The following is a 14699-nucleotide window of genomic DNA, read 5'->3' on the forward strand; positions in this document are numbered from 1 at the left end:
CGTGCCAATTTTTCTTGATTTTGACATGAGTCTCAAGTAATGCTTCCAATTCCGCATCTTCGAAAACCTCTCTTCTACCGCTATGCCGGTCTTCGACGTAAAAATCACCGTTTTTGAAGCTTTGAAACCACTCACGACACGTTCTTTCACTAATAGTGGCCTGACCATAAGTATTTGAGAGCATTCGATGAGCCTCAGCCGCAGATTTCTTCATATTGAAGCAAAAAATTAAAATCTCCAGCAAATGACGAGAATTTGGCTCGTAAACTGACATTTTCAATCGAGAATAACTTTATGATGCAGACACAAATCAACTAATGTTTCTATGGGGTTATGTTGACAGATGCCCAAATTTATTGTATGACGTCTATGATCTATTTATTTCGATCACCACTTACCGCTAAAGCCATCTATAGAAAAACGGCGGAAGCAAAGTATACCTAATATATGTATATATATATATACATATATATATTGAAATATATGACAGAGTAATGTGAAGTTATAATATAACGAACGCGAAAAGTCGAATTTAAATTACTAGGGATGCACCGGATCGTAAAATTACCGAATATCCGGACAGAATGTAACATTGGATGTCTAATATCTGCTCGAATATCCAAGCGATTTCTTCGAGTCGGATGTCCGATCGAATTCGGAGAAAATGTCTTCTAAAAAAAACCTATAGAGAAAAAGACAGTAATTTTGTAAAAATGTGTAATATATTATAGCATAAATATGCATATTTATTTCTAGAACATTTGTATAAGAAAAAAATCAATAATTTAATGATCAAATTTTCAATCGAATATATTCCTGGATACTAATAATATCCAGTTATCCGGCCAGATTATAAAAAAATACCGGATAATACTGGATACTTTCCGGATGCATCCCTATAAATTACAATCTCTCTCTCTTTCTCTCTCTCTCTCTCTCTCTCTCTCTCTCTCTCTCTTTCCCCCCCTTCTCTCTTTTATTCTCCTCTTTCTTTCTCTTTTTTTCTCATTGATAATACTTATATCACATATAAATCATATACCTTATAATTACTCTAAATATCATATATTATAAAGATAATCGGCAATTCTCACACCAGCACTACTTTAAATTAGCAATCAAATTATATTTAAATGTCCCAACGTTTCAGTGCATAGTCACATTTAGAATAAAATTAAATTCATGAACCAAGAATATTATATTATTCGAAACATCTAACTTTGACTGATTCTAGGATACTATATTTATATAACTATATTTTTATATTTTTATATATCTTTATAAATTGCTTGACTTTTTATAACATATCTGGTGCAACATGCAATAAATCTACAGAAAAAGAATTGATAGGCTCCAAAGAATAAATCAAAAAGTGATAATACCTATGAAAGCCGAACACAGAATGTATATTAATAATATTTATTAATATATTGTATTGAATAAATTCATTACACGCCTACACTCGCCAGCAGAAAAGTTGCAACACTTTTTTCGATGAACTTTGGAACTCTTACTTGTAAAGCGATTAAACGTAATTGGATAGACTCATAAATAAAAAATCAATCGCGCGGTGAGCAAGCCACATTCCGAAACCCATAAAAAAAATTGTTGCAATCTTTCTGCTGCCGAGTTTGATTCTCATAGTCATTATCACTCTTTGAATAAATCTTCTAATATTCTATTGATTTTGCTTCTTTGTTCAATTGATTTTTCAACTATTAGACTGTAATCTAGTGGTTATCAGTACGTCGCTGATTACCAGTTCTATTTTTAGTTAATTATGCAGCAAGTGTACGTTAATTACAACGCGAAAATAGTGTGATAACATCTTATCTAAAAAGATACAAGATTTTCATGAAACAAACACATAAATTAATTAAAACACATTAATTAATTACTTATGTTCAATATTAAATTATGTCTGGATATATTATTGGTTATTAAAATAATTTATAAAAGTAATAGATTACTTTGATCATATTTTATTCATATATTTATACAGTAGTTCAAATAAAGAAATAATTGTCTTTGAACTCTCGTTAATATGAATAATGAGAAACTAAAATACAATAGCGATGAAAAATTGGCGCGATAAGTAATGTTATTTGCTCTGCGCAAATTCTTATCACCACTGATATTTTTAATTTACAATAATTCAATCAAAGTTTTATTATAAAAATGTTTAAAAAACTTCTTCGCAATATCGAAAATTTCGAATAGAATCTTCTATCTTTCTCCTCTTCTCTCTTCCTCTCTCCTCTTCTCTCCTTCTTCTCCTTTCTCTCTTTATCTCCTCTGTACAAGTATTGTATATGTGTGTTTATGTATATATGTATATACACATGCACGCCACTTTTATTATTATTACATTCAATATATCAAAATGTATACATTTAAAATAAAATTTTTATGACCAAGTATTTTTAATCATATCGGCTGCCTTTTCAGCCACCATCATGATTCCGGCGATAGGATTTGAGTTTGGTACAATAGGAAAGATGGAAGCATCGGCAACGCGAATATTCGATATACCATGTATTCGAAGCTGCGAATCTATTACTGCACTTGGATCAGTACTTGGTCCCAACTTGCATGTTCCAGATTGATGATTTTCCGGTCCAGTTTTTGCTCTTATTTGACACATCCAGAAAGCGTCCGTGCCGAAATGGTAGCTAATAAAAAAAAAAATTATTAAAGATAACTAATAGAAATTTACGAAAAATGATTCTTTTCAAAACTTTTGAAATATTACACGAAAATATTATAATTTGTTTTTAATTGTTGGCATATTAAAAATTATTAATATTTCTATATTTTTTAAAAAAAGTCCATTGTAAACTTATTATAAAATCAGGATTAAAACTTGTTTGAAAACTTGTCATATACGAATTATTACTTACTCGCTACACAATGGACTTTTCACTTGTTCCAAACGAAGATCCCATTTCTTCATAGCGGGCGTATCAACAAATTTGCTAACCTTCTTGATACCTTCGAGTAGAATCATTAAATCTTTCTCTTTTGTGAAGTAATTTGGATATATCAATGGTGGATCCAAAGGATTATTTGAGCGGAGTTTTAAGTCGCCTCGACTCTCTGTAGAAATCACTGTAGGTCTCGCTATGATCTTTCTTCTGTCCGGACAATCAGGCTGAAACTTACCGTTGATGCACTCATCGATTAAACCAGTCTTTGAACAAAGGGGAATGAAACCGTCGAAGAAGACTTGGATATCCGATACGCCGTTGATCGCATAACTGCTTTCGAGGAAACCGGTAACTTGAGTGAGACCACTGCTAGCCAATGGTCCCGTCTTATTCTCCACATATTGATTTACGGCGTCCATGGTCATGATCTCGTATGGAATATCCTTGATGCTCATCGGCACCGCTACGGACACGTGGTTGTGCAGATTCTTACCAACCGGCAGGTTTTTGAATACTTTAATACCGAACTTGGCGAGATCTTCTTCGGGTCCTATGCCAGAATTCAGAAGGATGTGCGGTGAGCCGATAGCACCAGCTGTTAAGATTACCTCCTTATCGCATTTCACCACTCTCTTATAGCCATTCTTATCCACCAGTTCCACGCCGTAAGCCTTCTGTTCCCACGGACGAATCAAGATCTTGGTGACTTGCGCATTTGTCAGCACTCGCAAATTCTTGCGATCGTGAACTGGTCTTAAATATGCTCTGGAAGTTGTAAGACGCATACCGTTCTCAACTGTCATCGGCGCGATCATGAAGCCAGTTTGATTGTATTCTTTCAATAGGGAAGTTCTGTAACCCAGTTCGCTGGCGGCTGTCAACAGTACATTTACGAAGTCCGGCTTGTGTGGATAGTACTGAATAGTCATCGGGCCGCCTTCCTTTAAACTTCTAGGTTTATCTGATAAGATTGTTGGATCGATTGGATTCTCCATACGTTCAAAATAATGACTGATCTGGTCGTAGGACCAACCCAAGTTACCCTCTCGTGCCCAGTGATTGTAGATTTCAGGATGTCCTCGATAATACATCATACCGTGCATACCGCTGGTTCCAGCTACCATTTTACCTCTCGGCCAAGTGCAGACGCCATCCGTTTCTAAAAATCATAATCATGACATTGATTTATTAAGGTTTTATTTTTGTAACATAAATTTGTATCTAAGATTGTGTATTAAAATTTAAATTGTTTATTTAATAATTCCGATTTTGATCTGAGGCTTTTAAAAAATTGTAAAAATTGCCATATTGAATTGCTTGTTTTTTTTTCTTTCAATTTGTTTTATTATAGACAATTTAACGGAAAAAACAATTTGGCTAAAGTATCTAAAAATTTAGATAAATATATTTTTGTGAATAAATGTTGAAACAATTGTTCCAGATTTATTTAATACCCAAACAGGCAGTAGGATGCGATAATGTTGGTTCCGTTTTAAAATTCCAATCGAGGGACGTATTTACGGCATTGACCGCAAAAGCTGGTATAGCTGTCGCAACAGGTTCTTCAGGACCAGCTTCGATGAGCAAAACTTTTTGCCATGAAGTTTCGCTCAATCTTCTCGCGATTATTGGTCCGGCTACACCTGCGCCGACAATTATAAAGTCGAACCTGAAGACATTGACTTTCATAATATGGAATAGAATAAAGTACATACGAGAATAGAAGAAGTGCACTAGCGCTATGTGCATAAATTTTATGAATCTCTTACCATTCGTATTCGTTTGGTGCTTCGTCTCTGCCCAATCGTCGACAAGGGTCAGCAATGTCACATTTAGAGGACAGTATATGTTGGATCAAAATCATAAAAGAGCTAACACCACAGACATTGCTTATGTATTGCGTATCCTTGAACTGGCACAAGCAACATCCATAGTCGCTGCTTGCTTGAATCGGCTTAAGATAATAACATTCACTTTAAATAGGTACAAATAATAATTTTCATTATTACGAAATAAAGATTTACAATCATTTCTAATCTAATATTACACCTCAATATTTATAAATTTTGAATACTGTGCGCGCTTTCTTCTAATACAAAGTACATGTGTATAAAAAGGCTATGTACATTAATGTAAAACTTGTGACGAAAAGAATTTCTTTGAGGAATTAAAGTAATCACAGTTATTTAGTAACCGTTAATGTTCTCAAATATATAAGGAAAATATTTCCAGATATTTACTTATACTACAATTATATTTGTACATTTTTATATTAATCTTAGTCAAAATGTTACTGTTCGTATTTCTGTAGGTAATTACGTCGTTCGAATTATTGCAAATTTTGTTATAAGATTTTTTGCTCGTAATTGTTAGATTTATGATAGTGTTTTTCGATAGTTAGGATTATCCTCGAATTAAGGAAAAAGATACGCTTGATGCGTATATACGACGAAAATATTCGAATGTTACACTGTTAATAATTATCATGTTTCTTATTCCAAACATTCTATTTAAATATTATTCGTATTAGTGTAATAATATGAGCATTTTAAATCTGTATGAGAATTTAGCAATTCTATTATTTCTATTTTACATCTACTTTTCTCTTTTGCGCTGTAGTCTATAGTTTATAATTGCTTTTTGTAGTTATATGGAATATGATGCAACAAAATTAAAAGTACTAAAACATATCAGTAGATTTAATCAGATTTTCTCATTGTTTAAAACGGTAGAAGAGACGGGGGCTAAGTGAGCACTTGAATTTTGGTAAAAATATATCTTATGAGTTCCCAATTTATATTATAGAAGGCATCTCGTATCTTTTTCACCAACTTTGGAATTTGGTTAGTTTAAGTGCCGAGTTATTAAGTTTAGATGAAAAGTTTTTTCGATAGTCAAAAATAATTTGAGATTTCATTTTTCGAATCACATCATTTTTGTATGTATATGAATGAAATGAAGTTGCAAATTTACACTAAAACTTTTTCTTGCCATCTTATCTTATTATCACTCTATAAAATGCTAATATTTGATTAAAATTGTTATTGAAAATTTATTTACTTTGTTATTGAAAATTGCAATTGAAGTAAAGGGTGCCCACTTATTCGATCTCCCCTATTTATTTTTACAATTGTAGTAGCTTAATGAATTATAGGTACTTATTACAAAAGAAGAAATGAAGGTTTTTGTTACTCAAGTTAATATATCATTACGGTAAGTTAAAAAATTTTCGGCATCATAAAAAAATACCTATAACTATTTTTTACTCACCTGATGTGCTTTGACTGAGGTAGCGATAACATAATGTGCCAAGATTAGCCAGAGGAAGTACCACCGCATGTCTATGATTTAAAGACTAATATTATCTGTGAATTGATTACAAGGAGATAAATAGTAACACTGGCCAACGTGGTTTCTGTTGTTTGAATAAAAATATTATTTCCGATGTATTTTTGCTCTCTGAATATAAATCTGGCAATGAAATTTTTATCACGTCAGAAAAGTGAGATTAAAGAAAAATTAACGTCAAAATTAACGTTTTTTGATTGTAATTTTTTTGTTAGCAAAATAAATATTTTTCTTTATTTTCATTTAAAACAAAAGTTCGTTTGAACAAAAGTTCGTTTGAACAAAAGAGAAAAATTTACTTCGCTAACAAAAAAATCACAAACATATGTCAAAACATGTTAATTTTGATCAAAATTGACACCTTTATTTTCACTTTTCTCAAAAATCTGACGAACCTGAATAGAGCAAATTTCATTACTGAATTCGTGTTCAAACGCGCAAAAACATCGGAAATGATATCTTTTATATTCAAACAACAGAAAAAAATCTTAAAATCAGTCTGTGTAATTAATTATAGCGTTTGTATAAAATATATATATATATAATATTATGTTATATTATCTATACATATTATCTATACATACGCGCGTGCGTATGTGGTTACCTACGTCTCGTTATAATTTACGTTAATGCATTTTATACTATTGTATTACTCTTTAGGAGATAAGTCGGACATGAGTCAATCATTAGTTCGATTATTATCGTGTATCACTTTACTAAAATACAGATTTTATATTCGTGTTCATTGAAAGGATATATAATTTGAAAATGATTGCAACAGAGTTTCGACACATGTTAGTTAAACACTTGGACAAGAGGAACGAAACGTCGATTATAAGAGAATACCATTGAGAATACCATTGAAAACAATGACATATGTCGATAATATAATAAGCGCGTATTTTGCAATAAACTTAATTATCCCGCATTTATATCGGTAACCTTGGCATTGTTTTCAATTTTGTCTTATATAATACAAAGTATTGAATCTGTAATACTTGATAATAATTAGTCGTTGTCTTATTGTCATCGACCGTCGTTCTAAAATGTCATTTTTATTACTGTTAAAAGAAAATTTTTGATCATTTTTTGATCATTAAATACAAATAGATAATGTCTTCCGAATAAATGAAATGATGATATGACAACTCGGCTAAGGATCTAAAAGACCTACCTAAATTTTAACGTTTTCCATTTGATCTGTTTTCATAATGTCCTTAATTTATTACATTATTTTTATTACAGATTCTACATTTGACTTTAAATTTATAGCTTTTTAACCTTATATTCATTAAATAATTTGTTGCATTTTTTTATCTATTGACTGTTATTTTGATTGCAATACAATTTTATTTGTAAATATTATTTATGCTGTGATCCCTGAAATTATTCTGTGTCGACTAACAATAAGACATCCGTGCATCTTGAAACTGTCATGATCAATATACTCTAGACATCATTTATCAATTATACTTACTCATGTCATACAACCTGAGAAACATAAAAACGAGATCTTAATTTTATACAATTTTGCTGAAAATGGTTCAAATATATGAGCCGAAAAGAATTCTATTCTATTATGTGTTCTATTGGTTATGTAATTCTACAAAATACACATTACAAAATACACATAATTTTAAACAAATTTACGCATTATTTACTATCTCCTGTTAGCCTACATGGAGAGAATTCTTCATAGTTTATCGCAAGATTCGCTACAAATTTTATCATTGTTTAGCATGAGATAATTAGATAACCTATTAAATATTATCGTAAACATAGGAATTTTTGAAATACACAAAATACATTTTATCAAACTACATAATAAAACTACATAATAAAAATTAACATGTACATTGTAAATTATTTTAATGCAAAATATTTATAAATATGCTTTGTGAAATTTAGGTATAAAATTTAAGTATTAAATTTTAATGCAGATCAATTGTCATTATGTTATTACATTTTAGCAAATATAACTTCCAGGACTTATCAGAATTAATTCTAATTAATTCTTAATTCTAATAATCTAAATCTTAATTAATTTTTACGTTCAATTAAAAAACTGTACTGTTAAAGTACATTGTCCAATTACTTTCGTCTTTGAACCTAAGTTTAAATTCAGTGAACGATCTCTAATGCGGCTTTTATGCCATACTGTTGTTTTTAAATATAAGAAAGTAAATTCTTTCTTTTTAAATATAAGAAAGTCTTTTTTTTTTAAATATACGAAAGCCTTTCTTTTTAAATATAAGAAAATTACATCCATTTATCGAGAGTATGCGTACTATTTGCTATAATGAGCGATTTTAGTGTTGTTTTAGTAAACTAATCATATTTGTAAATTTGTTAATACGACAAAAATAACCTTCTACAAAAACGAATTTATTATAACGATCGAAATTGATAATAAAATGCTAGCTAAGCGCATACTTTTGCTACTATAATGAAGAACTTGTTACATTAACAATCTTCAATTGTAGCAAAGAATTAGTTGCTCTATCAATTCAAGTTATCAATTCAAATTAAGACAACAAATTCTGATAAATACATGTTTTCATTTTTATTAAAATTAAAAAGAATGCAATTTTTAAATTATTATTACAAACGTATTATTATTTCAAACGTATCTTCATAACACGCTGAATGCGGGTCGCAGGTCGCAAGATTAAAACCTAACCTAATTATTTAATTATATTTCAAGTATAGGACATGTAAAACACAGGGCACATTGAAGTTGGGTAAACTTTAATTTTCGCGAAGAAGCTTTGTTGATGCAAATGTGAATGCACCGATTTAAGATGCCCTGTATAATGAAAGAGAGTGATGCCAAAAGAGACGATTCCACTACATATATTATACAATACAAGTCACATATTTCTTCTTCTTCTCTTCAAGAATCCAGTTAGCCAATGGTAAATTATCACATAATTAACATAAATAACTGATATAATGGTAAATAAACAAATGAACAAACGTACAAACTCGATCAAGAATCATATGTTTCCGGCTTCCTTTCAACAATAGAAAAAAAACATGACGAGTTGCGTAAGCGTACTGCGTAAATTAGTTATTTCAATTAAACTAATTTGTTGCAGTATTAACAAAGATGTTTATTCTACGAGCATACTGATAATTGCTTACACATAATTTTTTAGTTAAAATTTTTTACAATTAGTTACAAACGTTGCACTCGCGCAGCAAGCTGTATCTTTGCTAAATCTCAGTGAATATTTTCCGTATTAATTACATGTGAAAGTGCGTTATTGCTTGTTTATGATAAAATTTTGCTACAATTTTACCATCGAAGAGTACGTGCAATACATCTGATACGGTATAACAAATATGTATTGTACATCATATATGCAAAATATCCGGCAGAAATTTCTCCATCTGCAAACGCGGAGTAAGTGAAATTTCGTTGAACTATTAACAAGTATAGACATTGTACACATGACAGAGATAAGAAAAAAACAACTATCCATTCTAGATTACAGTTTTAATTTTACTAGACGCAGAAAGTTTCTTGAAATTTTTATTAAAATTTTCTTTTATTCAAGTTTTTTTCATCACTAGAAAATTGTTTAATTACGATCGCATAGTTATCGATTTTACTATATATAGGTCAAAGATTTTTGAAATTTATTTCAACAAATCGTTATATAAAGAGCAGATTCCTTTAAGAAAGTTTCAACACTTTCGCGAGTCTCTCTACGTTACACATAAAAGATATATCTTAATGTAAGAGGTGGTTTGAAATGTTTAATTTCTAGACTTAACTTTTTTCCAAATATTACCTGAGATCTGGATAAAAATGTGAAAGCTTTACAACTCATCGTGATCGGCGTGATTTCGATGACGTTTACAACGATACAGAATATGTAGGCACTAATCGATTTATCTTATCACTAGGACTACAAATCATTTTAAATGATTGATTCGGAGCGATTCGAATTTGCAATAGGATCATATTCTCAACACTTACCGTTTGGTATAGTCAAAAAAGATAGTATAACCACAACCACACTATATGCACTAATCGAGAAACACATTGCGTGGGGTCTGACATTCGTTGACGAAGAAAACACACGTGGTGTGACGTCATCGTCAATAAAGTCTTCATCTCGGCTTCAAGCAGGATTCACACCGCGTGGATTAATGCATTTAGGACTTACTCTTTGAGGATTTACGATCGAGTGATCAAGCTTTGAGGAAACCAGAAACGAATTAAACATGCTATTTGTTCATCCGGTGAATCATTAAAGAATTTCTTTTATCGAGAGAGAGAGAGAGAGAGAGAGAGAGAGAGAGAGAGAGAGAGAGAGAAATTATAAATTGTATTGTGTTTGCGCGCGCCTGTGTTATGTGGTATATTAGTTAAAAATTACTAGAAAAAGAGTCTGGATCTCGAAATCACAATTGTATTTACATAACTCGGTCAAATTTACGCCGAATTAAAAAAATACAAGTGAAGTTTCATTGAACGCCAATAAAGAAATAAATCGATTGTTCGTTGAAAATTTACTGCAATCATGATGTAGCCCTGTTAAATGGACGCTAAAAATTTTTTCATTTTAAAAATTGCATGAACTTCTATTATATAAAGTCTCAAAATTACCAATTAAAATATTACGAATCAAAATACAAGAAAATTAAAAAAAAAATAAATTATGAGAATATTTATCGTTTTTAGCTTGAACTTTCGAGCAGTAATTTTTGAGACATGAAGATAACAAATTGGCCAATTATGTAGAATACGATTACGATTATATCACATGATTTATAAGTATACTAAGATAAAAATTCAATTAAAGTCACAAGGCCTTGATTATTGAAATAATAATTTATGCCTTTACGTCAATAAAAATATACATGAATTAATTACTTATGTTAGTGACAGTCCATAACATAGACTTTAATTGAATCAATAGCATTTTTTTCTCAGTGTAATTATAATTTCTAATGGTGGTTTCAACTAAAAATTTCAAACGTTTTTATTACAAAAATTACTATTCGAAATAAATGGTAAATAAATAAATAAATAGTAAATACTTTATAACTTATTTTTACGAACTTTTTTGCTGTGTAGTATTTTGATTCTTGAGCCTTGTATATAATATATAATATTTTCATTTAATGGAACATATAATAATTTATGAATAATGTGTTTATGAATAATTTATAACGAGTGATATACGATAATGTAAAACAGTGCTGTGTTTTATATCTCGCATTTTGTTCTTTTTATTAGAATAAAAAATCTTACCTTAAATATGAAATTACTTCTAGCTGATATTACGAGGCTCTATTAACTTCTTATTATTATCCCGCAGATACCGTAGGCGAAGAATTTATACTGATTTATAGTAAGAAAGTGAACCCTCTGTCGCTATTTATATTTCGGATATATGAAAAAGTACAAAAAGACCGCATATTTGTGCGGTGGAGAAAAAGGCCTTAATTTAACAACATGCATCACGCACTTGTATACATGGATCACGCGTCATTACGTATTATAATTGAAAATAAATACGTATACGCACATTTGAAATAATACGTATTCACATTTTAATTATAACCAACGAGATGTCATTGTTAAGGACCATTGTTAATTTATAGAATAAGAAGTATAAATTATAAATAAGTTTCCTTGTATCTACTGTACAAGATCTTTAGCTGACGGTATGCATATATATCGTATATCGTACCATTCGCACATACGCGCGCGTACTCTCAATTTACATTCTATGAATTTTAATAAACAATGTTACTGAACTTTTCTCAGATATTCTTACTTATCAAGATATTTAAGGGTCCAGGACTTTTTTGTATACTCAGTATATAAAACACATACAAAATAATATATTGCAATATATAGAGGTTTGTTCATGCGAGCATGATAAATGTACATCGTGTTAAAACATGCACAGCAAACATTCAATTTTTGATTAATTAAATTGATTAATTAAATAATAATGATCTACAATGTATATTGATGTAATTAAATTTGAAAAATAATGAAAGATCGTATCAATGACATAAAGGCAAAAAAATTTTTATCTTTATAATCAAAATAATTTTTATCTTAATTCAATATAAAATTATTATTATATTTTTAGATGTAAAAAAACAGAAGATATGTATTTAAATATTGGAATATATTTGAGAAACTTAAATATAACACCATAACGAAACATTCTTAAAGCTTTTTGCATTTATCATAATTTATGATAATAACGTCTTACTATGATAATAACGAAAAATATAATTAGATAATGGGACAGAAATTTAAGATAACTTTGAATTATAATTAGTGTTCTGTAACGAAAGTAAGCACTCTGCAAACAATTACTATTTATAAAGCCTATTCTACGATGTACTCTTTGTTTCCTGTTTTTTTACTTTTTGCTTTTAACTCCTTTATAACCGTTTTATCGACAATTATATTTCTTGTTTTGTATTTCTTGTTTTTTTCAAAGTTCGTTAATTCTTATCTCAGATATGATATAAAACAAAAAACCGAATAAGAAGCAAAAAGACAAGATGTAAAAAAATAGCAAAAAGTAAAAAACTGAAAACAAAAAGCACATAGTAGAACAGATTTAAATGTTTTATTATGTTTCTAAACAAATGTCAATCATGATGATTGTACAATTATCTATTAGTGTTATTAACAAAATAGAGAAGCACAGTCAAAGTTCATCAAATAATTTTTTTATGGTCGATTATTACAAAAAAAATGTATCAATTATATTATATTATACATACAGTAATATAAAAAATGGCGATAGCCTGCGTTGACTATTTACGAAACGCAATCTTAAGCACGCGTGGCGAATCAAGATTGCCAATCTTCCTTTATCATATCGGCACCTTTCTCTGCAATCATAATCGTTGGTACGTTAATATTTCCTGAAACTAGATACGGCATGATCGAAGCGTCGATCACTCGTAGTCTTGCAATCCCATGAACTCTTAATCTAGCATCAACGACGGCGTAACAATCGCTGGCAAGGCCCATCTTGCAAGTGCCAACCGGATGGTATATTGTCGATGTGAAATGACGTGCGTAGCAAGCCCAATACTTGTCCGACGAGCTATCAAACTGCAAACATCCTGGTATCGGATTTGGATTTGATCGAGCATTTAACTTCCGCATAAGACGAGTACGTCTCATCCTTTCCATAAATCTCACGCTCTCTACCTATGAAATTAACATAATCATCTCTTTCAAGTCCTTCTAACACATTTTTACCCAAGCCTTCTTAATTTTTTCTTTTCAATATTGATAATTATTTTAATTCTCGAAAAAGTCAGTACTATACGGCTCAATATTGATTTAATGGAGGAGATTAATTTTTTAGAGGATCTATTTATGATTGGGATTATCTTCAATAATTTATTATCTTGTTTTTAATTTTATAATTTCCGCGAAACTCTATCTTATCGATTCATTTATCGTGAGCAAACTGAAGCATGTTCAACAAATTATAAATATCTCGTACACTAATTGGCTCTATTATTACCAATAAGTTAGTTAATCATCAGTTGAAAGCAGTTATTGTGCCTTTTTACGATCAAAAAAAATGATAGATAACGTACTAGAACTTGGAGATCACGTGAGTCCTCGAAATAATTTGGAACAATAGCGGGAGCCTCATCCGGATCAGTCGATTTTAGCTCAATGAAGCCTCTGCTGCGTGGTCTTAAAAGAAGCGGAAAAATTCCGAAAGCTTGAGTATCTTTTGTGATATTTTCATACAATCTAGTGGCAGTATTCGACTCAACCCCATATAAATTTGCTGCGAGAATTCCATAATCTGAGAAAGCCGAGAATATCAGCTGTATGTCCGGATAATCGAATCCGTCTGCATATCTGCAGCATAAAGATTGTTTTGAACAAATTAATTATTATCATTAAAGAAATTTTATTTTTTAAATATAGTTTATAATTCAATTTAAACCTTATTCCACTTTTAATCCCTAATTAAAAACCGATGAGTTAAATAAATTTTAGAGGAGGGAGGAAAAAAACATATATATATATATATGGAGAGAAAGCTCCTTTTGCCTATACAATTCAATTGGCTACAGTATCGTTTGCCTACATCTCATTTGCCTAAAGATCGATTGTCTACAAGCACTTTTGTGCACAAATAAAAATTTCAGAAACGAAGTCACATTTGTTTACAGGTTGATTGCTAATTAGCATTCGAGCGAGATGAGACGAGAAAATATTGAGACTTACATTCGTATTCATAGTCCTTCTTCATTTCAAAAGTGGAGGAAACATTCCACGATTCTCCAAGATCTTGTTTCGTAAATGGATCTCAAATCTTCTTTCATCAAGAAAGAATATTTTAGGGAGTTTTAGTAACATACTGAAGGTAGCATATCATAATATATAGTATATATATATATATA

At 30.3% G+C, this 14699-nt stretch overlaps 2 protein-coding genes across 5 annotated transcripts in view; one reads left to right on the top strand and one right to left on the bottom strand.

The window, feature by feature from the left end:
- LOC108688308 (flotillin-2) overlaps window positions 1-14699 on the top strand; it is a 110877-nt gene that overhangs the window by 67824 nt on the left and 28354 nt on the right. The window lies entirely within an intron of this gene.
- Window positions 2408-10327, bottom strand: LOC108688301 (glucose dehydrogenase [FAD, quinone]-like). The gene is made up of 6 exons (XM_018194490.1): window positions 10261-10327; window positions 6198-6268; window positions 4697-4881; window positions 4382-4596; window positions 2901-4086; window positions 2408-2672 (listed from the first exon to the last, which is right to left on the bottom strand). The coding sequence occupies exons 1-6, from the start codon at window positions 10325-10327 to the stop codon at window positions 2408-2410; spliced, it is 1989 nt and encodes a 662-aa protein (XP_018049979.1).

This window comes from Atta colombica, unplaced genomic scaffold (assembly GCF_001594045.1).
Source record: "Atta colombica isolate Treedump-2 unplaced genomic scaffold, Acol1.0 scaffold228, whole genome shotgun sequence".
Lineage (NCBI taxonomy): Eukaryota > Metazoa > Arthropoda > Insecta > Hymenoptera > Formicidae > Atta > Atta colombica.

Bases quoted from the DNA above. Each gene is read 5' to 3' on its own strand.
- LOC108688301 (XM_018194490.1), bottom strand. From the start codon at position 10,327: ATGTGTTTCTCGATTAGTGCATATAGTGTGGTTGTGGTTATACTATCT. The intron at 4,597-4,696 runs GTAAGAGATTCA...CAATGTCTTCAG, and splicing joins GCACCAAACGAATACGAATG to GTTCGACTTTATAATTGTCG. The intron at 4,087-4,381 runs GTATTAAATAAA...TATGATTTTTAG, and splicing joins GCATCCTACTGCCTGTTTGG to AAACGGATGGCGTCTGCACT.